Source organism: Chrysemys picta, chromosome 6, assembly GCF_011386835.1.
Source record: "Chrysemys picta bellii isolate R12L10 chromosome 6, ASM1138683v2, whole genome shotgun sequence".
In the NCBI taxonomy this organism is placed as follows: domain Eukaryota; kingdom Metazoa; phylum Chordata; order Testudines; family Emydidae; genus Chrysemys; species Chrysemys picta.
The window spans coordinates 4,972,662-4,998,109 of record NC_088796.1 but is presented as its reverse complement, the minus strand read 5'-3'; the positions used below and the strand labels follow the sequence as shown (position 1 = coordinate 4,998,109).

The following is a 25,448-nucleotide window of genomic DNA, read 5'->3' as shown; positions in this document are numbered from 1 at the left end:
GGATCCCAATGGTGGATTCTCACTCAGTGCTTCGGAAGAAAGTGAAAATTCTGCGGTCCCTGCCAATATATCCCTGGGGGAAGTTCCTTCTTGAGCCAGAGTCTAGAGACCAGCTGAATTTGTGAGTGAGCATCTCCATGGTTAGATACCTAATCCCATTGTTCACTTCCCCCTTCTAACTCCGTCAGTAGCTCCGGGGACGGAACACTCTGGAGAATGCTCTAACTACCGCTTTTATGGTCTGAGTTTTCTTTAGCCCTGGTCTACACTGGGGGAGGAATTGGGGGGTGTCGATCTAAGTTACGCAACTTCAGCTACGTGAATAACGTAGCTGAAGTCGATGTACTTAGATCGACTTACCGTGGTGTCTTCACCGCGGTGAGTCGACTGCTGCCGCTCCCCCGTCGACTCCGCCTGCACCTCTCGCGGCGCTGGAGTACCGGAGTCGACGGGAGAGCGCTCAGGGGTCGATTTATCACATCTAGACTAGACGCGATAAATTGATCCCTGCTGGATTGATCGCTGCCTGCCGATCTGGCAGGTAGGGTAGACATACCCTTAGAGGTCTAAGTTTTCTTTAGAGGTCTAAGTCTTCAATATGAGTTCTGGGTTCTCAGCACCATCTAAATCAGGCTCCAGTCATTGCTAGTGGTAATGGGCAGAAGAGATATGTTTAGATACAGGGAATCTAGCGTTGTTTTAAAGAAACATATATGTCGTTACCACTGTTGCTATCCTCTCACCTCTTCCAACAGCCGGCACGGTTATTTCCAATGAAGGACGCAGGTTTCATATGTATGCTTTTTAATATCGTTAATTCTGTTACACTACACACAACCAGTAACAATGATAAATACTGCAATGGAAATGTTAAAAAAATATTATACACGTTTCATGTTTTCCAAAAAACACATTTGAAAATAAATTAATGCATAAAACTGACCGTAAAAAAAAAAAACAAAAAAAACCACAACACAACGGATCTGTTTAAGGCAATACTCTACACAGACGGGAGTGGAAATACACCAGTGTGCTACAGGTTCTGAACAGGAAAGGAAAATTAAAACCCATTCTTTAGAAGATACGGGCTGACACTTCCAGAGTGGAAATAAACCAAAACTAGAAAGAAACCAAATTGACAAGTGAAGCGTGGCATTAATATGCCTGGCTGTGCCAAATGACTAGCAGTTTCTTAACGTGGAACAAGGCCAAGCTATGAAAATCATCTCTTCTTCCTAATTAAATGATTGGTTAGGCCGAACCCTATACTTAATGCCATTTTGTATTTGGCAGTTTCAGCTACATTTCACTACACCCGAGAGCCAGACTGGGATGGAAATTCATCTCTTGGTTTGAGACCAACTGAGAGGTCAGGAGTTCTCTCCACGAGAAGGAAATTCCATGTAACTGATCCAAAGAAGAGCTCAATTCCAGTGACCCACAAACACCTCCTGTCGTCTGCTGTCTCGGACTTCATGCAGTGAATTGATATCTTGGCAATGCTTTGACACGGTTTTTAATGCAGAGCACAAGGTTTACCTTCAGGATGGGTCTAGACACAGTAAAGAGTTGAGCTCTCCTATGCTGCTATCCTCATAAACAATGGAGATCAACACAACACTGCTGAAAGCAGAGGCCTGTTTAATTCCACAGAAGGAAAAAAATAATCACTACAAACCACTGTACTCTGTGACCCATTGTACAGATACAGCCAAGGTATTTGCCATTTTGACGAATGCAAAGGCCTGAGCAGGACTCTGGCACATCGGATTAATCCTGGGTATTAATGAACCCTGCAAGTTGACCATTTTGAGGTTGACAAATAATCTTAGTGCAAAAAAATTCCCCTCTACCTCCACAAAACAAAAAGGGACAGTAGCCACTTTCTGCCAGCGTCTATGGGTGGATCCTCGTCAACTGTAGTGTATGCAAGAAAGGCAATGCCAGATCTCACCTATATCGACCAAATACATTTCTAGTAAGGTGCATGGCGGCAAGGTGCCGGTGGGCCTTCTGGAAGATGGCAAGCAACTTCTACACAACCCCTTTCAAGTATTTGAAGAATATGATCACCTATATATATATATGTGTGTGTGTGTTCAGATAAAGAAGCTTAAAAATAGAGGGGAGAAAAAAACCCAATGAATAAACTAAAACTAGTGACTGTCAACAATTTTTTGTTGCTCAACTATCTTTGCCATCTTGGATTTGGGTGGGAAAGGGGGCAGAACTGGTCTGAGAGTCATTTGGATACAACAATCTATGTCATTCATCACTAGTTCATATGAAGAAAACGACAACAGGTGTGAATGGAGGGTGTGTGCAATATAACAAGGCTTGCAAGTCTAGAGCTAACCACTGGACACGGATACCAAAGTTTACCTGTTACAACTAGTTATACTTTTACAGTTGCTGCTGCTGCTGCTTTCTCCCCTCCCGCCCCCTACCTTGTCTGATTCTCTGGTTTTGGGAAGCTGTAGCTGTTTGACATGATGGTCAGCATCGTATCTCCTGCCCCCACCCCTACACAGAGCACAAGGTGACTCATCTACAGTATGTACAAGGAGATTTGCAAGTAGCATGTTACCGCACAGAACGACATTGCATGCAAGATGACTCCTGCTTTCAGAATCCTCTAGAATGCTATTAAAATGGCGGTTCGTTTCCTTCTTTAAAAGGCTCAGTAACCCCTGCGGAAGGAGTAAAACTGGTTAAAAATGTGCAAAAAAACTTTCCACTTCTTCTCCTTGAAAGAGACTTAAGAGTTTTCATGAGAGCCTTCTAACCACAAAACAACAACCTTACCAGGAAGTCTGCTTTCCCTGCAGGGCACATCAAGATGGGATAGGACATAGCATAGCAAGTGGCTAATTGGTTGACCATTCGCCATGCATCTCCATCATGGGACCTACGAATCCATGTGAATACCACCCGTACTACAGTGAGAGGTGGGTCTGACTCCTGGAGGTCAGATCTGCGGTCAAATGTCCCCTGAGTCCAAAGGGCTTTGGAACTTGTGTTCTGGTTCAGATCCGTCTCTAGTATTGCTTAAGAGAAAGCAACACCCCTCCTTTGCACAGCAACATCCTCCAAGTTGAAAGGCTTTTTGTGCATTTAATTTAAGGTCTCAATTAAAATCAGCATTTCAGAGCTGCCGGCTGCTACGCCGCAGAAAAGTAACCTCATCTCTGACTGGAGCAATGTAAGGCCTTGATGTCAGGTAGAAGCCAGCTGCCAATATTAGTTGCTTAGTTTGATTCTTTAAGCTTCTGCAGATGTTAGCTAACTCCTGCTTGGAACCTGCGTTTGGGACTTTGCTCATGCGCCGGCAGGACCTGGGCCAGCTGGGGAAGCTGGATAGCACCCAGCACCCAGGAGAGAAAGCTCCCTGTATCACTCTAGTGATGTCTCGGATTTACTCCATGAACAGCTTGGAAGGGAGAGAGGTACGTCTCTTCTGCCCAAAGGGTGTTCTCATGACTCAGCCTTTGGGGCTGAAAGGAAAGGGAAAAATGAGGAAGGAAACATCTCCCCTGCAGAGGAAAAACCTTAGCATGAAGGAAGGATGACAACTGCTTGTAATCCAACGTCCATTTTTTCCACCGCCTTCATAGAGAGAAATTCGTTATTACAAGAAAGTAGACATGAGCCCACACCAAGAGCCAGATCCAAATCTCCTTGAACTCTGAGAAGTCTGGATCTGGATCAGAACTTTGAAGGTTGGACCCATCTAACGCAGAACACGAACTCTGAATGCTGAGCCAAGTGGCTGCAGCGGCCTTTCATGGGAGAGGTGAGTAGAGGCTGTTTTAATCCTGTGCTTCTTTTATACATGGGGAAGTCAGACATGAAAGAACCACCAGCCCGAAACTCAAGCCCTTCTATGCCTTGTATTTAGATTGGATTCTCTGCTTCTATAAAGCCAGCGGTGACTCTGCCCTACTCCATGGATGAGAGACACCGATTTTCAGTTAGCCATTGTAACCCTCAGAACACATTACACAGGAGACATCCCAAGGGGACTGAGTTTTTTGGACGGAAATCAAAACTGGTTCCCGCTACTCCGCCATCAATTTGTTTGTAGGCTCTCCCTCTGGCCTAACGCCCACTTTGATTTGCCTTGGTATAGCCAACTGCCAGGACTGGCTACACCCCCAAGGTATTAGACGTCAATGCACCTGGGCCATTATCGGTGTGAGCTTTTCAAATACAAGTAATTTGCAATAGGTTGAGCAGAGACAGCTGGGAGGTGGGGGATGCTAAAAGCCCATATGCACATCAGCTGGAAAGTAACTGGTAAAAATTGATTCCTTTACCCTTTTGGAAGGAGTAGGGGGACTGAGGTAACTGGGAAAGAGAGCAGGAATTCTTGTTAAATACAGTCTGGGCATCAGAACAATGCAATATCAGGAAAGAGCAGAACCAAGTGAGTAACCAGGGAAGAAAATGCAACTCTGGAAACAAACATCCCTACAGGGAATGGGACTTATTTCACTGGGTGCTTTTGTTTTTCTGGTGCCTGTGGTGGTGACATGTCTGAGACAGCCGCATTGCAATGAAGGCTGCATTATACCTTCTCCTCGCTTGATGTAACTCCACTGCTTCGATCATCATTTGTTACTATGGAAATAGCTGCGTCACGGGCAAGGGATGATCAGCAAGACACTCTTGTTCCAAACGCAAACCCATCTTTCACTAAGGCACGTCGCTAAAGGAAAAGATGGAATCAGACCTGTCACTAGCTCCCACTGGATTTGGAAGATCCCGGGAGCAACTGCCACCTGCGGCTGCAGGGGAAGGCTGCGACACACGTTGATGGCAAGGGGGCCAAAAGGAGCAGCCTACAACCCCCAAAGTCGCGGTGTTCTACAACTACCTTCCCTTTCGTACAAAAGTGCGGCTCCCGGGAAATCCCCGAGTGCAACGTTCCAGCCCAAGGCGATGTTCTTTAGTTCGACTCATGCTGGGTCCCTGTAGTCTGCACAGGCCACTGCAATCTCCAATCAGCCGGCAGGCCTTTGGCCTCCCAGCGACGTTCTCAGTTGGACACAGTTCGGGTGCTGCTGTCCGATGGATGTCACAGACTCCGAGATACCACAGAGATGGGTGCAGAGGAGAGACGCTGACACCCAGGCCCAAGGGTGGGTCTCTACTCTGTGTCAGCTGTGTGTGTCAGGCCTGACAAACTCACCACACCTAACACATTGTTGTCCATCTGTATCTAAAAGGTGACATCTAAGTATACAACCTGGTAACATGAAAATCACTGCATGGGGTATGCCCGGTAAAGCCACAAAGGACTTTAAAGATACTGTGCTGCAAAAGTGTTCTGAACATGGTTTGGGCCTGCAGTGTTTGCACGCCTGTTCCAGACAAAGGAATGTGGTTCCACTTGCTTGAATGTGTCTCCAATGTAATTTAGGCCAGGTGTGACCAAAGACAAGGAAAAGGACATTTACAGACAAGGTAAATAAAGCCCTCAGGAGAGCAAGTGGGACAAGATGATACTTAATCTCAACATGGGGTTGAGACAGCACCCTCCAGGCAGCCTTCCTGCCTCTTGAAGCAGGATGAATGAACTGTGGGATGACAGCCTGGCATCTACACTGCGGCAGGAGAGAGAAGCTTGGGCTGGGTTGACTTTTCAAAGAACTCATTTCAAAGGTCCACTGGGGCTATAAAGACAGGGTGTGTGAACCTCGAACAGTAAGTACTTGAAGGAACTGATTGGGTATAATATCATTGTATTGTAAGAGTGTAGCAAGCAAGGTCTTTCAGGAAAGCCTGTGACACACTGGTGATGCATATCAGTGTGAAATGCATTCATTAGCACTACCTGAGGGATTCTGGATATTCACTGCCATTATCCTTTAAAGGCTGGGACCAAACACAGGGAGAAACAGGTTTTCTCCCAGATAGGAGGGAAGGTTTCTGCCTGTCTTCAATGCAAATTAAGTATTATAGAATCGAAACAATGGAAGCCCTGTTTACATTCGAATCAGTGGGGGGATGGGAAGTCAACTGGAAGGGAAAACCAGCAGGGATCCTTCTCAGCTCTTGTAACAGGGTCAGTGAATTCTGGGAGAAAGTAGCAGAAACAGGAAGCCATCCTGGTCGCCATCACAGAATGTTGGATCCTTCAACCAAAGCAGCTGATGTCCCTGAGAAACCTGTTTAGGGAAAGGCTGTAACTTGCTGAAGTTAAGTTTTAGTCTCAGAAGCATATTTTTACTTTTGTTTGCTTGTAACACTTAAACCCATGACTTTTTGTTTAATAAACGGGTTTTACTTCTACTATAAATCCAATTCAGTGCTGTGATTGAAAGAAGAGTGAAACCCCCATTAAATCGATGGGCTGCTCTTTAAAGGAGCAATGAACAATAACATCTGTGTCTCCAGCGAGAGGGCTGGACACTGCAGGGGAATATCTCTGGGGAACTCGGGAGGTGGGGTTCGCTGTTGTTACCTGCAAGGCCAGGTTTGGACTGGCAGAGTCCTGAAGGGTTTGCTGGCAAGGCGGACAAGCTGGGGTGTCAGGAGTTGTCACACAGCTTAGCAGTAGGCAGACTCACACTTGTGGAGGCTGAGAGGGGTAACACAGTAATTCATAATTCTGGGGACCCCAGCAGATTGTCACACTGGTGTAGTGGACACTTCAGGGCAGATGATTTGGGTAAAAAATTGGAACTGGAGGGTGTTGGGGTCACCCTGCGAAAAGTAACTGGGCACTGGAAGCCAGGTTATGACCTGAATGCTTGTAGGCTGACTGTTGGGATCAGAGCTGTCAAACACAGCAGCACATCTTTGAAGGTACCCAGCATTGCAGGGCAGGTGGCGACACAACCCCTCACAGAGACGTAGTTTCAAATTTGGTGGAAACTGCCTTTAACACTGCAACTTATCCTACACAACACAAAGGAATGGGCTTAATGCCTGAGCGTCAGGTGCCAGCTTCCACCAGCTGCGAACACTGAGTCTCACAGAAAAGGACAGATGCCTGTATCCTGTCTGTCTGAGATGCTCACGTGTTAGTTTGTTGTAGACTGCTCCAGTTCACAGCACTTTCAGGCTAAGTCACCGGTCTTTCTGGGTCTGGATTTGTCTGGGTCGGAACGCTGTCCCTGCCATGCTCACATTCACGGTTCTGGTAACAGAGGCCGGCTTGTCTGGTGCGATGCAGGTCAAAGTCTGAAGCAAACCCTCAGACACAGGGAACCGCAGAGTGAAAGTGAGAAAGAGGCCGTGCTTTCAGCAAAGCTGAGCAGCACGGTGGCTATCTCCCAGTGCTATTACACCCGCCCACGAGGGGCACACAGGCAGAAAGGGACCGATCCTGAGCACCAGCGACTGACTGACTTTGATAGGAGTTGTGGACTCAGCACTGTGAGAGCTTGTAACGTACCACAGCACCCCCGCGCCCCAGCGGACCTTTACAGTTACTACCCTCCACCAGGCTCCTATGTCACAACAATCTAAACAATTTAACCCATATTGTCCTCCCCAAGGCCCTGCCTGGGCATCTACATACACTGTTCTATGTCTACAGGGGCCAAGACCAGGAGAAAGAAAAGAGCACTCCTGAATCCTGCTGTCAGCTCTGAAGGGAAGTCAGGGGTGGAGCAAGGACGAGTTAACTTTGATTCAAATGCCGGGCCTACGGCGATGGCCCATGCGTGCTGAGTCAAGCAATGCTCAGATGACAAGGCAAACTGAATTCTGCGTAGCAGCAGCCATATTCAGTGCGGGCTTGGAGGAAGAATGGAAGGTGAAGGGAGGGCCCAGAGAGAGAGAGAGCCTGAAAGCCAAGAGAGGGAGGAAAGTTTTAATTTATACCTTAAATTGTTACGTGCACAGAAAACACAGCACAGGAAGCGTCCCACGGAAACTCCCTCACACATCAGAGCCGCTGCCGTGCTGCTCGTTTCCACCATTAATCCAACTTGCTCTCTCCCACGCCTGTACATCCACCTGCCCTCTTCAGCGCCTTCATCCTGCTGACGATGGACAGCGCGGCTGGGCGCTCAGACACTCCACCCTGAGGCCTTCTGGCACGTTGCACCATCAGACGCCGCTACATCAAGGGAGGGGGAGCTGCACCGCTGCTCTTTGTGGATTTGGATTTTTAAAAGACATCTGACCGTTTTAAATGTAGTTTTTTCATTTTCTTCACCCGTCAGCTCTAGCACCTTTCGTCAAAGGATCCCAAAGCACCTGCCAATGATAAATGCAGCCTCATCACCCCTGTGAGACAGAATTCTAGCCCTGGACAGAGGCAAGGTCACAGCAAGTGTGTAGCAGAGGCCAGGACATCACTCTGCGGATTGAGATTATTAGCGGATTTTCTGCAGTTAGCATCTTTCATCCCCCATTGGCTTTCGGGTTGGTTTCCGGTGGGTGCGCAGCAAGCGAGATTTGCATCCTGCTTGTAACAGCACCTTACAGAAGCAGATTAGGTCGGACAACCAGGACCTGCCCTAAGCTAAGAAGGCACTTGGCAGCACCCCCTGTCACTGCCTCCTTTTCTCCTCCCACCTGGCGCTCAACTGGGTCCTGTCCTCTTTCAAAGGCCTCTTCCCCGTTTCTGCTCAGTCATGTACAGCAGGCAGCTTATTTATCAAACCTCCCGGACTCCTTTGCACTGGCTGCAATGAGGCCTAAGAACAGGTGCCACAACCACCACGACACAAGGATTCTGCGGAGGAATTGAGCTATGAAGGTGCAAGCCGGGATGCAGCCGAAGAGAAGCCAACACCCCCTCTGGGATGGGGCAATTGGAGGGCAGATACCAAAGCTGAAGAAAAGCAGTATGGCCTACCCTGTGCTCTTCTGGCAAGTCCAGTCAGTGGGGACACTGCTTTACTGCTACCCCCGCTCCACCCCAGCTATTTATTCAGGTTCTAGACAGGCACAGACAAGACAGCCCAAATAGCACATCAGCCCAAAAGGCACATGGTCTGATAGAATAAATACGCTGTCAGGAAGGGCAGAGGAAAAGATTACAGAGAAGAGCCTAGCTGGAGGATACAACATCTAAAATTCAATCCAGATAAGATATGTGGTAAGCAACATACATCAGAGAAGGACTCAGCGGGCTCTTCGCTCCCTGAGGGTTGGCTTCATAGCTGGGAAAACATCTCATCAGACAAGCCTAAGGCCAGTGGCCCTAGTTAGATGACATCAAGCTTCCTTCCTTCAAAAGATCTCCGTACATGTACCTGCAACGTGGAAAAAGGGCACCCGAAGGACTAAAGCAGGGCTACTGGCTAGTGGACTAGGAAGCCCCCTCTGCTCCATTTTCCAGTGTGCATTGCTAAGTTAGTGCAGTGGTTGAGAAGCTTGTGAGCCAAGCTCATTACAAGGTGACAGCAGTTTGTCATCAGCTAAGATTCCCTCTCTCCCCCCCCCAGCTCAACTTGACCCCCCTTCCCTCCCCTCCAGACTGCAAAAGATTTCCCCACCCTTTTACTGCTTCTAAAGCCCCTAAGACTTCCTGTCACATCCCCTCTTCCTTTTGAGATGGTATCTGACTCCTCTCCAGAGCTTCACAATGCTGCTCTGATCAATAGCCTCTACGGTGCTCCTAGACCCTGATGGTCCAGGGCATTGGATACAGAGATCCACAGAATAGGATTGCCACCTCTGACTGAAGCTATTCCAGGAGATTTCCACCCCTCCCAATGACAATGTCATTTTCTTAAAATATCCTATTAAAATCCCCCAGATTGCTTTCAGCAGTCACCGGGAGATTGATGCCAATTCCGGGAGACTCCAGGCCAATCCTGGAGAGTTGGCAACCCTACCTCTGAATATGTGACTGTTTAGGGCATCAACTGAATTTTTCTACATAATCACTTTTGGTGGATTTAAGTGGAAGAAGAGCCAGACTAGAATGAATCAGAATCATCCCATTTTGGACACTATATTGCAATACATTGTGCCAATGCAAGATAACTTGGTCCCAACCTGCCCTGCATCTCAGTCACATACTGGGATACATAGGTGTTTAGATACAAGGATGATCAGTATAGGTGACTCACAAATACTGAGGGTAGACAGAACTTTACAATGGGTTTGTTGAGTATATATATATATATTTAATAGGGAGAGATACCTATCTCATAGAACTGGAAGGGACCCTGAAAGGTCATCAAGTCCAGCCCTCTGCCTTCACTAGCAGGACCAAGTACTGATTTTGCCCCAGATCCCTAAGTGGCCCCCTCAAGGATTGAACTCTCAACCCTGGGTTTAGCAGGTCAAACCACTGAGCTACCCCTCCCCCCATTCCTTCATTGGGAGCAACACACCACACAGAGACTATCACTCGCCCATCCCAGTGTGGCAGAAATATAGAGAGTCCCTATTTATGGTGTTAATCTTTGGAAATGGGGCAGTCGTCATCCCAGATGGCGAGCCAAATCTGTACGCTGAGGTCTCACATACTAGAGTCAATATGGAAGTTAAGACCTGATAGACAGGAAGGGATGTGATTAAATTCCATTATTTTATGATGACTAAAATTAAGAACCCTAATATGCATCAAGCAGAGGGGCTTTGATTTTAGAGGCATCAAGTGGACATAAATTTGTGGGGTCCAAGAGTCAATGTAAGAACATTTTCCAAATTGTCAGGCAAACAGAGTCTGCGTGATAATTTCAGCTAATGGTGACCCAGGCTTTCGCCCTGTGTGGAGTTGTAATGTGGCCCGTGAGGGTTTGGGATTGGAAGATGGAACTTTTGATAAAGTAAGACTCTTCTTGAGAACGCCTTGTGGTTTAGGGTGACTATAGTCACCTTGAAATAAGGGATGCATCGGGATATCAAGTGCTCTCTTTCAAGCAGTCGGCTGACATGAGAACACTCTGGCAGTTTTATAAATGTGTTCTCCAGCTGAAGTGGAAAGTGAGGGACATCCTCCCTTTTCTTTCCTCGTCTCCTGGGGCTGAGAAACAGCGCTACAGAATCTCCATGTACATTGCCAGGTATAGTTTAATATACTCCTTTGAGTGGCATGAGGCAAGAGAAGCCATCCACTGAACCAAAGTCTGGGACATGAGGCCATGCAGGGAGAGCCAGGCTTAACTAGCCATTTTTCAGATTAATACCCCTCCCCAACCTCCCACCAGAGTCCTTTTCTTTTTGTTAAACAACAAGTTCATAGTCTGCACGAGAAGCCGTAGTGGAGCAGGATTATTGGTCAACTTTCTATAATAGCCACATGTGCATTTTCTCAATGCATTTCCTGAATCCAACCCTACATTGATCACTGCTTTTCTTTCTACCCCATCTAGTTTATCCCCCTGGTGAAATACATGGACACAAAGCACAGAGTGAGGAGAAGCCAAAAGTTTCCATTTTATGGATCTGTACTGATCATGCTAAGCCAGCTGTTTGTGCAACCAAACCCCTTTGTGAATGGGGAATGAAACAAACTCAGCATGTGATTTCTGTAGAATCTGTAGAAAGCGCCCGTCATGGAGCATGGTTTGTAGATACCATGAAAGTACCTGTAGTGTAATTAATATTTAAACATAGTCTTCACCTCCCTCCTATCTTCCCCAAACACTGAGCATCCCTCTCACGCAGATCCTAAAGGGTTAAACTGGAAGCATGTGCTTATTTCACAGCCCAAAAGGTGGTGTGTGTGTGTGTGTGTGTGTGTGTGTGTGTGCGCGCGCTGGGGGTGGAGTGGGGTGGGCTATTAAAATAATGCATTTGGGGCAGGAGGCCAAAAAAAATTGAAACCAGAAGAAATAAAAGCATTTGTTCCTGCTCCCTTGGGGCAATAGTCATCACATCAGCAGGTGAGGTCTCTTCTTTAATATGGTGGGGCAGCCTATGAAGACTATTAATCCCAGCATGGAGTGCTCCATCTTGATCTGCATACCAGGACACGCTCGGTATAAGGACAGAGGCTTTGCATGCTGGGACCTGTAGTCTGGCACAGGCCATGCCATTGTATTTAAATACAAAGTAGGTGCAGAGCACTGGGGCACCAGACCCCTAACAGGCAATGCTCCCAGTTGGGCAAAGTTTGAGCAGCTGTGCTTGCCCCAGAGGATGAATATGATGATGATGTTGGTGTTCGTATGAATACTATACTATGTAGTCTCAGTCTATAAAGTTTTAATCAGCAGTTTGAAAGCCTGTATTAATACAGCCCTTTAAAGGGACACTGTCAAATAATTTTAGTATAAAATTTGACCTTTAAAAAAAATATTTGGCCACATTCCCCACTCATTACTCCTAAGAATCAAAAACCATCTTGTCTCTACACATATCATTTTGTGAGAGCGCCTCTTCTGCCTAGTTATTCCCAAAGCTGAGCACCATTTCTGCTGGCATCAAAGGTGAAGCGGGCACACGATGGCTGACGATTTGTGCTTCTCTAGAAACGTTTGGGAAAACTTCCACCTCAATAGTTGCCAAGTGATTAAAAAGGGCAAGATCAATAGGGGAACATTCCGTTTCCAAAAGTCTCAGAGGATTTGCAAAGGGCAGTTAGCACTTATAGATGTAAAGTGCTATAAACAACGGCAGCATAACCTCACAATGTCCTGTGAGGTAGGTAAGTATTCTGCCATTTTACAGATGGGGAAAACACAGTTTGAGTGACTTGTTCAAGGCCACACAAGCGAGTGGTGGAGCTGTGCTCTAGAACCCAGGAGCCCCTGTGCTCTAGAACCCAGGAGCCCCTGTGCTCTAGAACCCAGGAGCCCCTGTGCTCTAATCCTGTGCTCAGACCACTAGAGTATGCTGCATCTTGCCATACACAGAGTAAAAGCCAACAATGATTAAAGCTATTAAAAGCAGCTGACAGTGTCCTTTTAAAGAGTTAGTTGATGGCATCTAACTTTTACACAAGGATTTTACACTCCAGAAAGATGAAATTGAAGCATATGTGTTGCACTATGAAGGAATTCCCAGAAGAAGTTTAAACTGGAAAAATGGTTCGTTTTCCTCAAATATTTTCATTACCAATACCCGAAGCAAGCACTAAAAGCAAGGTTGGTAGTTTTTGTCCCTCCTGACAAAGCAGAAGAATATGCAGTCATGTTTCATGTCAAGGAATTTAGTCTGATGGCATAATAAGCGCAGGCCCTACATTTACCTGACTCTTGGGCACCTTTTGCACCAAAAGTTTAAAAGAAATATCAGGAGGCCAATATGGTTCGTAATTCAGGAAATTCACTGGCATTAAAAACAAACCTGAATTGGCGATGCAGTAAATCTGCTGATCTTAGAGGCATGTTTCCTGAACACGAACAGCATTGTGCAAACACAACTGTTCCTTCACCACTGGCACCGCCCTAACACAAGCTAAGGCTGGCTCAGAATAGGGCAGAGGTGGGATGACAGCAGTTTCCCTCGTGCGCCTCATGATGGGAACCTGCTCAATCCTCTTGTTGCTGGAAACTGCCTATCCTGCTAACATATGGCAACACTAAATGCACAGACGTACAGTGTTGGTAAATCTCTTCAATAGGCACTAAGAGGCTCAAAGTCAAGATAACATGAACCTCTGTGTACTGTAAAAACCATGTGCTTTCTTCAACTTGCTTTTTTGGTTCTGACCTTAAGACTGTATCATTATGATTCTTCCTAGGTATATACATATTTTTTACTTAAATGGACAAGGACTGTGATTTTTGCCAGCAGCTGGGCCCCAAAAATTCCCCTTAAACATTGGAGGCAAAACCCAATAAATATGACTGGACTGAATTCATGGATATGGTATGTTTACTCCTGGGAATAAATTGAATGCAGGAGGGGCATGGATGGATTGTGGACAGAATTTTATCTGTTTGCTGCTAATCTCATATGGAAATAACAGTAGGTTACATCAGATCTGTGACATGACAGTCCAAGTAAAGTTTGGTATTAACCCAGAATGAAATTCCTCCTACATGTTCGGTTTGAGTGTAACTGATTTCCAGGGTATATTAATCCTTGCCAGCAGCACTGCCATAGTCTAGAATACTCCACTCTGTTCCTATTCAGGTACAATTTTGGTTGGCACAAACTGATCAGTTTCAGTGAATGAATTAAAAAATGACCTTTCCCCGGGTTAGAAAGACCTTACAACTTAGACTCAGTTGAACTCGCAGTTGGATTAGTTGTGACGGGTAGGATTAACTGCAGCCACATCTGATCCTTCTCAATCCAGTACATACACCTTACAAACCATACCCAGAGCCTGTCCAGACCCAGGGATCACTGGACCCATTTGCATTAGCTTTCCAGACCAGCCAATTGCTCAGACTCCAGCCTGGCACTTGGAGCAGCTTATGTCTGTTAACCATAGCTTAAAATAACTCATCAACCAATCATAAAATGGAGTTTTGGTTTCTCCTGGCTCCATGAACACAAAGAGGTGCACGTCCTACCATAGGAGGAAGCAATGGCTGTTAAGTTTTACAGTTATAGTGGAAAGCACTGATCACAGCCTGCCGTCCTCATTACTGGATGTGGCAGGCGGTGGAGGAGGTGGCTTGGCAGCACATGCAGGTGGGGTTGACTGATTTAGGGGGGATTAGGTCGAGGTCCTCATCGTCTGGGATCTCATCTAACCGATAGCCATCCTTTAGCAGCTGGATGTTCAAGTCTTGGTTGATCTGCTGCAGACAAAGAGACAAACAGTCAAATACTTGAGACTTGCCCCGCCACCCCCCCCCGCAAATGGTGCAGAATGGGAGGATGTTTCCTGAACATGTGACATATTTGTCTTCCATTCCCAGCTGCCAAACATTCCAGCAGTGAAAAATATCCCACCAGAGTCCCAGCTGCATCCCCAGGTGCCACCCCCTTTCAATTCCCTCTCAACCCAAACAAACAAGAAGCCTGGAACGCTTCCAAACGCCCTCCGCCCACTACCACTGGACCAACGCAGACTTCCTTCCCAGCTGCCAAGAGTTACAATTCCAGACCCCTTTTCTGCTGCTGAAAGCCTCTCGCTTTCCCTGCCTCACCGGGTACTCCTACACTGGAGTGGGAGGTGTGATTCCCAGCTGGGGCAGACATACACCTACTAGCTTTGATCAAGGTAGGGTGCTAAAGACAGCGGTGTAGCCGCAGCAGCACGGCGGGTGGCTTGGTTAGCTGCCTGAGTGCATTAGCTAGGATCTTGGACAGGATTATACTCGGGTGGCTAGCCCATGCTGCCGCCGCTACACTGCTATTTTTAGTGGGCTAGCTCGGTGATCAAAGTCAGTGCGGATGTGTGTCCTTGAGCTGGAAATTACTCCAGCAGCTGCAGTGTAGACGCAATCAGAGGCTATGTCTACACTACGGCCGGATCGGCGCTCCGGCGATTGATGCACCGGGGGTTGATTTAGTGGGTCTAGTGAAGACTCGCCAAATCAACCGCAGATTGCTCTCCGGTCGACCCCAGTACTCCACCCCGAACGAGAAGAGTAAGGAAAGTCGACGGGAGAGTGTCTCCAGTCGACCCAGTGCGGTGCAGACACCGCAGTAAGTCGACTTAAGCTACGTAGTAGGAGTAGCGTAACTTAGGTTGACTTACTGTGGAAGTGTAGACATAGCCAGAGTGATAAGTGGCCACGGGAACCTATCAAGTCTCATGCATTACTTTAAGAGCTCCTGACTTTCAGAGTTCAAATGTGGGCCCCAGCACAGGGCAGGCTGCCTGGCAAACGGCAGGGCAGGGGCAGGGGTTCTACACAATGAGAGAGCTGATAATTGAGGCTGCACAAAGCCACTAATTTTTTTTTCTTGGAGGAAGGGAAGGAAAAAAATAAAAAGGATGAGAGGGAGGATGGCTGCCAGTGGAAAGAACTCTACCAAGTGCAATTCTGGTCCACCTGTTTGCAAGGGGTTCGCTCCCTCTGGTTCGTTAGTGCAGAGTTTAATTCTAAAATGTACCATTAAAATAAGAGTTTCTGAGGGAGCTATCTTCCTAACCCGGCTTTTAACAAAAGTTTCTTTATTAAAAAAGGGGGGGGGGGCTTATTGCTCAGAGCTTGCCAGAGTGACTCCCTGAAGCCAACATGCGCACAGGGCGGGTGCTGCCTCCCAAGTACACCACTCTTTAGAAAAGTAGGTTTGAGTTTCTCATGCAGCAATATTTATACTGCACCTTTCACAAATGGTTACATGAACTATGCACAGGGGTTTATTGCAGCCATCACTAAGTACAGCCACGTTGTGGGACAAACAGCTCTTCTTTAACAATGCACAAAAGCAATGTACAGCAGCTTAGGCCAGCAAGTGAAGAAATTGTATCGAACTGGAACTTGAGGAGATGTTTGCAGTCAGGCGAGCTGGAATTGGGCCAGGACACCAGGACTGAATCCTTCCCACTTTAAAAAAAGAGTGCTGTGAGACCTTTAATGGCCACGTGTGATCAGGACTTCTTTTTTACATCTCAGGGCTTGTCTATACTTACCGCGCTGGTTCGGCAGCAGGCAATCGAACTTCTGGGTTCGATTTATCGCGTCTAGTCTGGACGCGATAAATCGAACTCAGAAGTGCTCCCCGTCGACTCCGGTAATCCTGCTCGCTGCGAGGAGTACGCGGAGTCGACGGGGGAGCCTGCCTGCCGGGTCTGGACGGCGGTAAGTTCGAACTAAGGTACGTCGACTTCAGCTACGTTATTCACGTAGCTGAAGTTGCGTACCTTAGTTCGATTTGGGGGTTTAGTGTAGACCAAGCCTAAGATCTTGACTACGCAGGGAAATTGATCAAAACAGCTCCCAATGTGGACACGCTGATTCCGAACCAAGAACGTCCACATGATTCCAGCACAGCTATAGTGCTTTAAATTCACACCCTACCTTATTCCAGAATAACTTCCCTGTGTAGACAAGACCTTGTTAAAAAAAAAAAAAGAACCTCCAGCAGGGGCATTGTGTTAGCATTGATCCAGAAGGAAGAGCTACTGAAATCATCACCACTACCCGTGGTCCATAGGTGTTCCGTTGAGGTCTCTGATTCAAATACTGATCTGGCCTGACCTTGCTTAGCTGACCAGATCTGATTGCATGACTGTAACAGCATGCTTTGTTTGGGGACCCGGATACATTCCAGATTTCTTGACTTGACCCTGGCTCCCAACTGTCTCCTAAAGGTTTGATTTTGGTTTGGCCAAAGAAGGGATTGAAGGAGAAGCAGTTTCCAATGGCCTCCATGTGAAAATGGGCTGCCCAACAGCCTAAGCTTAATTTGATTAGTTCGTTATGCAAAATATGGACCAGTGCCTGAGCAATTGATTCACCAGAGATGTTTGAAATGTACTGGGAAATAAGGTTGAAGAATCAACAATACTGAACTCGCAGTTTTTTCCCCAAGGAAGAGGCAGCAAGAACTTCTATACAAGTTCTTCTTGGATCTGCCCTTGCCCCAGTTTTGTGGGGGCCTGATCACAAAGCACAAAGTGACCCTGATATTCATAGCACGTGTCAACATTCCTTATATAGAGACAGCTCTGAGCAACCACTACTGTAGCATCCCAGGGACTTGCTGCACTTGTACGTGTCAGGGGGATGGTTATCAAGTCTGCCATGGCCTCCAGTATAGCATGTTTGCATCTGTTGTGCCAAGGCACCATGTATTGGAGGTTTGCCAGCATGGAATGCAAATTCTGACAACTATGGGATAAAACTTCAGCAGTGCTAAGATCACATGTGAGAACATCCCGTGGGGAAAATTATGCCTATCTCAAATGGATGAGCGGAGAAAGCCAGTTAGCTCAGCTAGGGGAGAAGCACCTGCCATTTAAAAAAAAAAAAGAAAAAAGAATCTTGGAATAAAACGTTGCTGCTAAATCCTTTGCCCAGCTCAATTCTTGCTTCGATAATTAGTATCTATGGCAAGGCCGGCAGAAGAGATTGTAACTCACCTCAGCTGAAGAATATCCCGAAGAGGAATATCTGGACATGTCAAAGTCATCATCGCTGTGGGGAAGACAAGAGACAGCAAAGGGAAGGAAACAGTTAAAGAGACTTGTTCTCTCTCTAGCATCTTGCCTCTCTCTATTTTGTCCATATCGTGAATCTCAACTCCAAGCACGCAGAAGTTTATAGATGTACGTAGCAGCTTTCATCAACACATCTCAAAGCACTCCACCTGCCCCAGTTTGAAAAAGTCTGAAAGTGAATAGCTGCAGACCCATTTCACATCTATGGAGACAGGCAGACAGATTAAGAGACTTACCCAAGGTTACAGTCGTCTTCGGTAGAAGAACTAGCATGAGTGGTGCAAGCCGGGGCCTGGGCACTCAGCACTACACGCCTCGCAAGACACAATGCAAGACCCTGACATACAATCGTGCTGTTAATTAACACTTTTCATACCTGTCCGTATCCAGTGCTACCAGTGGTTTTTCATCTGGGCTCTGATCTAATGATGAATAGCCTTTATTGGGAACAACCAGCCTGAAAGAAGGAAAATTTTCCATTAAGCACAAAATTAAACTCAGAACCATTTAACATTTGAGACCAAGTCGTAACATAGCCAGGTCATCGGAGAGACCGTTCGTTCGCATTCCACAGAACGTCGTTTTCTTTGAACAATCCTGTCTTGTTCATGAAGTGGTTTAGGTTGAGAGTGGTAGAAAAAAATAATTTATATGTCAGGAATTCATGTTTTACAATGAAATGGAACCAAGTTTTGTCTCTGGTTAGCTGTCAGGCCAGTTTTCGCAGATGAATGAGCTAGCCGTGTCTTGGAAGTGCACTCCTCCCTCACAGAAGGATACAGCTGGTACTTTCTAGTGTTTCATCTGGTGGACGGGTTCCGCTAGAATTGCTCGTGATGTCTGAATGTTTTTGGTAGTAGTAAAGGGATTACATTACCCAATAAGCAAATGTAATGAGGAGACCACAGAAGGCAGTGGCCGTGAGTACCTCTAATATTCAAAAGGGGTGAATCTCTGGCTTTATAGAACTCAGCCCTTGCCCACCCTGAAATGGAGATGTTTACACAAGGAAATCATTAGCTAAAACCCAAGAGATTTACCAAGCCATTCATAGTACTAAATCTGCCAGAGGGTTAAGAGTTCTTATACCAACATTCAGAAACCGTCCTAGGACAATAATCCAATACTGGCCAGCAGTTTGGCAAGACATACACTACGGACTCCTGGGGGGGAAAAATGGGTTTGAAGGCTTGGTTTGAAGGAGAGAGGTTTCTGATGGATAAGTGGAAGGCTGCTCCAAGTGTTGAGGGAAGAGCAAAAGGAGTAAAGATGGAACTGGAATAAGGAGACACCTAGAAACTGCTCCTTTTCACAGTGATTTTTCTTAAAACGGTTTCTTTTAGCATAATAATTAAATTGATACCAGGGATGGGTGTAGTGTAAGAACCCCAACGGACTAGAATATTTTATATTTAGTTATTTTATAGCGGCTTTTGGAATCATCAGATGTCTCATGAAGACGGAATATAAGTTAATATTGTTAATCAATATGAGATTTAAATAACAGAATGTAGATTCAGGATCTTCCTGGAAAGAAAGATGGTTAATTTCCTTGGGGACCTACTGCATACAACACACAAACCACCCCTCTTCTGCATAACTGAACTGCAAAACCTCGGCCTTCATTTAAAAAACACGGCATTTCTAGCCAAGCAATTGAAGAGAAAATCTTAAAAAACACCAACCAAATTAAACAAATGGAGCAATAGCAATGTATGTAGAGGGCAGAAACAGTAATAGAGGTGAGTTCTTTTCAGTGGTGAGACGCAGTGTTTCCTCAAGGGTGTGTAAATGCAGAGAGGTAGGCTTTTAACTACACATGGTGCAACTGTAGGATGGGGCCCAAGATTAGTTCCATTTTCCTGAAATTTCCAGCTTTCAAGAGTTTGGGAGGTGCAGGGTTAATTCGAGCCTAAAGATGATAGTTAATTCCACCAGTGCAAAAAGCCCCAGCTGCAAACCTTCCAGCTTCCCTCCTGGCAATTTTTTACAAAGCATGTATGGCATTGGGAATACAAATGTCTGCCATGTACTGAAGATTCACAAAGGCAGGGAAGAGTAAAACACATTCAAGTTTCTATCAAAGCATGCATGTGGAATCCCACACTGATTGTATTATTCATTTTCTTACTGAATTCATTAAGAAACCCCATTAAAACAAAATTACTTAAAAGTTGCTGCAGATTTTCCAATCTGCCGCACTAGTGAGCTGCAGAAAACAAGGGATCCTGGCCCTGCCGCAGAATTTAGGTCCTGTTTCCATAGCATACAAGGGGCCTTTCTACTCCTGAAAAAAAAATGTTGGAGGTAGAAGAAGCGATGATGCTTAAGGTCAGTAACTGATCCTACAATCAGCTAGAGAGTCTAAGGCCACGTCTACACTACCTGGCGGGTAGTAATCGATCTATCGGGGATCGATTTATCGCGTCTCGTCTATACGCGATAAATCGATCCCCGAATCGACACCCGTACTCCACCTCGGCAGGAGGAGTAAGCGGAGTCGACGGGGGAGCCGCGGTGGTCGACTTGCCGCTGGGAGGATGGCCAGGTAAGTCGAACTACGATACTTCAACTTCAGCTACGCGAACAGCGTAGCTGAAGTTGCGTATCTTAGATCGATCCCCCCAGTGTAGACCAGCCCTAACTGAGCCTCAGGAAGGAGCAGAGAGAGAAGAAAGCCATGCAAACGAAACAGGAGAAAGATGTGGAAGATGGTCCGACTGAGGCAAAGGAATGAACACTATTGACAGAAAGAGGACGACTGGACAGTGCAGGAGACTGTTTACTGGACACGAAGTATCAAAGAAATCATTTTAAGTTGTTACCATCTGATGGTTTGTTGGGCTAGGTTAAGCAAGCTGGTATTTTCAGTCCAGTCCTTAGCGGACAGATGCTTGCCACAGAGAAAACCAACCACCACTCAGCACCCTTGCCAAGTCTCAGAGAGGCAGAGGCCTGACAAGACTCAATTACCCTTTTGCCCACAAAGAAGGGCTGAGACAGGCTGGTGAGGGGAGAGCAAGTGTTTATAACATTCTTAGGGAAGAATAAGAAACCCAGAGGGGTGAAAAGTGATAATGTGGATAAAGCAAGAGAGAAAAAAATGACTAGGTCAGGAGCAGGAGATTTGATAAAAGGGGAAAAAATTACACTAGTCAGCAGAGAGCAACATAATCTTTTTCAGTGTTTTTACTCTGCTGAGACTGAAGCAAGTTCACAGCAGAGTTAAGGAATTGTTAGACACTGGCTATGGAGCAATAGCTGCAGTAAGATCATAACAGACATTACAGTGTAATTTTTAGCGAAAATAAGCTACTTTAACCATTTCATAGGCATTTAAGGTACTTAGGGCTTGAGTCATCAGGGCGAGGTGTGGGAGAGTAGCTCCCTGGTGGGCCTTTGTTCCTCAAGATCGCACAGAGTGAAGTAAGCTGAGGGATGTGCGAGATGCAGACTAGCCAGACTGCCGGACACTGCGCCAGATGTCTGGGAGGGATATAGTTTCCCTAGAATAGCTTCCAAAGCGTCTGTCAGTAGCTGGCCCCAAACAGCTGCCCTCCCTCTCAATTTGAAGCTTTTTTGCACACTGAAGCAACCACCCACCCTGACAACATGAGTCACTAACACTACATATAGGTCCCTATGTCTGCCACCTCCCACATCCCACCTTCTTCACTTCCAGTTTAAATCCTGACTGCAATGCTCCATATTTTCATTGTTATTTTTTAAATTTGGCGAGCAACAAGGCTTCCATCACATCCCTTGGGAAGCTAATCCACAGTCTAATATTTCAAAGTAGCAGTTTTTCCTGATATCCAGCTTTGACTTGGGAAATGCTCAGATACTATGAGGAAGGCTGTATATCGACAACCCCAGTTAACTTTTCCTACATTCCATTCCATCCTAGTTACATTTGCTGCATCTCTTGCTAGCAACAAAGGGCTTTGGGACTGCTAGACAGTTTTGAACTTCCAAACAAACTAGAAACAACGTGATATGTTCTGCAGCCACCAAAGTTACTTACAAACAAAACTTGACGGAACTCGGGCATGATTTATGATTCAACAGAGAATCTCTCGTCAGGTGGATGCTTAGCAAAGAGAGAATCTAACCTAGTTTCCATTCTATTCAGTATACGGTGAACTAGACAACGTTCTCATCGGCCAATAAGCATTCAGATTTCACCAACCTTCTGAAGTTGTCTTCACTTCTACACTGAAGATTGTCTAGGTGTAAATACCACCCTTGTGATGGCACTTAAACCGTTCCCCTCACTGATCCTCAATGATTGTACCCCTCCCTGATACGCAGTGGCGTTCCAACTCATTAATGCTCACTGAGTGAGGTTCTACTGTACTGGACTGTGGACCGACAAAACAAAATGGGATCCACGAAAACATACAATCATGAACTTTTTTTTTTTCAGTTGACTAGTACCTGCAACACAAACTAAATATTGTCAGTTATCTGTGAGCGTGAGCAGCTCTGAGAAAGTTTGGTCATGCTGTTTAGAGCCCAGAGGAAATATATATGGAAAACGCATACAGACGGGCCATTCACAGGCCTTTGTTAAGTCAACCGGTATTTGGAAGCATTTGAATTCAAAAAGAGCAGCAAAAAGACTGGGATAAAACCAGCCAAGTCAGAGATAAGCCCTAAATCAGGGTGGTGTTCGTTTGAAGCAGTATTGTGCAATCTCCTATTCACAGGATTACACGGTGTTTCGGATTACCAGGAACGCCGCAGTCGATCAGACTGAACCTCGGGTTTAGTCCTGCTTTCAATAAAGATCAGCCAGTCTGCCAAGGTACCCCAGCTGCTCTCCTGGCTGTACCTTGACCCTGACTCCACCCCTCCCCAACGCAGCGCACAGGGTCTGTGGCCTGCCAGACCCTGAGAGCGCCATCATTACTGTTATATGAAGTCAGCTCAGCATTATGACAGTCCCAGTCCCCAGGGATGGTGGTGCACTGCATACATACTTGAACACTACGAAATTCTCTACCTTGTTCGAGCCATCACATTGTTCTTCTTGGGCTGCTGATTAACTGGGCTTCCCATGTTGCCGTTCTTCAGGGACCCCTTTCGAGCTAACTCCCTCTGCTTCTCTGTATCAGGAATACAAAGGGGAAAACAAAGTTAGTAAAGTTCTTTTCCTGGCTACCATGCAGCCGCTGACACGGAATTCTGAGCTGGTGAAAAGTGTAGCAAGGATTAGAAGAAGCCAGAGAGAGGGAAGTTCTTGATCTCCAAAGCAGGGACAGCTCAAGAAAAGTGCCAGCTTTGTCCCTATTCCACCCTGCTCTGTAAGATGCCTCATGCCTTACTCTGGTGTTGGGGTGGGGGAAGGGGCAGCTAGCCCATGAAAGCTTTGACTCTGTTGGGACTGCCAGGAAAGGGTCCAAGTCGGCACTCTCAGAAGCTCAAAATGGCAAAGAATCTGCCACCAATGCAGGACGTTGTGCTGGTTTTAGTGCTCAGTCCAATCTAGTTTTTGACCACTTTCCTGGGAGACAATTCCACAACCTAATAGTTTCCACTGCCTGAAGGATTATTACCGTCCAAGCTCCTTTCAGTTCTAGACCGTTTATTATCTGTCCCCAGGGGTGTGGTCACATTCTTCCCACACTGAATCTCATTGTTCTTTTCTGTCCTTACCCCTCATTTCTCTAGATAATTTTATAAATGTCGACCCTTTGAGCATTTTGCATGATTTTCAACCAGTATTTTAGTTAGCTCAAGGTTCAAGTGGTCAATGAGATGGAATCTTAAAAATGTGACAGCCTGAGGATTTTTTGGAATTATAAGTGGGGATCAAAATCAGCTTTAATTAGGGAGAGACTACGACCTCTACCTAATAAACTGCTCACCTACAGAGCTAGGATTAGAATCCAGCTCCACAAACTCCCCTCCTTGCAGAACGAGTGCTAGCTAGGTCCTTAAGACAGTCTATGCAGTAGTGACCAGAGACTCCAATAAGGATGGGAGCCCACCTTCTACTAGGTGCTATACAGCCATGCAGGAAGACATGATCTCAGCCCAAACAAGCTACCCATCTAATATTAGACAAAGGGTAACAAGTGGGTGCAGCAAACAAGAGGGGGAAATGTGGGAAAGACACTGAAGATAACAGTAGAGGAAAGAAGAGTTCTGCTTTCAGTAACAGAAGAACCTTATGTTTGAAGGGGGAATCAGCCAACAGAGGCATTCAGATACAAGGTTGATGGGCTCTGAAACGATATAGAATAGAACATACACAAACTGTGCACAATTCTTACCCCACTGATGTCAATGGTGACTAAACTCCCATTGACATCTGTAGGAATAGGTTTGGGCCCCTAATTCTCACGGGTATGTGCTAGAGGGAGGCAGACATTGGACAGGAGTGAACATTTCAAATCAGGGTGATTTTTCATGATGCTGTAACTCAAACATGGATTGGTCATTTCCTCTTCAGACATCTGGTATATCTCAGGTCAAATGAATTTTCCTTACCAAAGACATATGGGGATACAACAGGGCATTATGGTGGAAACTGGTTGCAACCTTTACTGCAAAAAGGCAACTGCCTCTCTGTAATGTAACAGAGGCCTCTGGTTGTGCATACAAATATACAGACAATACCACCCTTGGAAAAGTATTGGCAGCTCAAAGAGGTTTCATAATTCATAAAAGGCACCTGACTCCACACAGCTTCCGAACGCAAACAGGGAATGACAGTTCTGTTCTGCCAGGCAAGTTTGTGGGTTGGAGTGAGCCAATGTCTCCTGTATGACCCCTTCTCTTCCTATTTAGTGACTGGGGTAAAATTTTCAACAGTGCTTAATCTGACACTTAGAGTAGGGTTACCATATCTCATAAATAAAAAAAGAGGACCCTCCACGGGCCCTGGCCCCGCCCATTTCCCCACCCCTAGCCCCGCCCCCTCCTCCCTTCCACTCCCAGCCAGGCGGAAAGGGCTGCCCCAGTGCTACCGGCTTCAGGGTTTGCCGGGCAGCCCCCAGACCCTGCGCCCCCAGTCGGCGCTTCCCCAGCGCAGCTGGAGCCCGGGAGGGGAAGCGCCCAGCTGGGGCCGCAGGGTCTGGAGGCTGCCCGGCAAACCGTGAAGCCGGTAGCCCTCGGGCTTTGGGCAGCCCCTATGCCTCCGGACCCTGCGCCCCCAGCCGGGCACTTCCCCTCCCGGGCTCCGGCGGCGCAGGGTCCGGAGGCACGGGGGCTGCCCGAAGCCAGTAGCGCTCGGGCAGCCCGGCTCTTAAACAGAGCCGAAGAGGAGCAGAGCCTCCAGCCGCGGCGGCTCTGCGTAACTTACACTGTGTTAGTTACACAGAGCCGAAGAGGAGCAGAGCCGCCGCGGCTGGAGGCTCTGCTCCTCTTCGGCTCTGTTTAAGAGCCGGGCTGCCCGAGCGCTACCGGCTTCGGGCAGCCCCCGGGCCTCCGGACCCTGCGCCCCCAGCCAGGCACTTCCCCTCCCTGGCTCCGGCGGCGCAGGGTCTGGAGCAGGGCCGGCTTTAGGCCA

At 46.7% G+C, this 25,448-nt stretch overlaps 1 protein-coding gene across 6 annotated transcripts in view; it reads right to left on the bottom strand.

Annotated features, from left to right (window-relative positions):
- Positions 1 to 787: 787 nt before the first annotated feature.
- The window catches only part of FAM219A (family with sequence similarity 219 member A), a 140,420-nt gene continuing 115,759 nt past the window's right edge, over positions 788 to 25,448 (bottom strand). For 3 of the 6 annotated variants that reach the window (XM_024103663.3, XM_024103661.3, XM_024103659.3), the window contains exons 3-6: positions 22,938 to 23,040; positions 18,309 to 18,389; positions 17,855 to 17,909; positions 788 to 14,615 (exon numbers count right to left, since the gene is read on the bottom strand). In XM_024103663.3, the coding sequence (XP_023959431.1) occupies positions 14,457 to 14,615; positions 17,855 to 17,909; positions 18,309 to 18,389; positions 22,938 to 23,040 (398 nt within the window). In that variant the 3' untranslated portion in view covers positions 788 to 14,456. The remainder of the gene's footprint in view (positions 14,616 to 17,854; positions 17,910 to 18,308; positions 18,390 to 22,937; positions 23,041 to 25,448) is intronic. The other 3 variants (XM_024103662.3, XM_024103660.3, XR_006174511.2) reach the window with 2 other exon arrangements.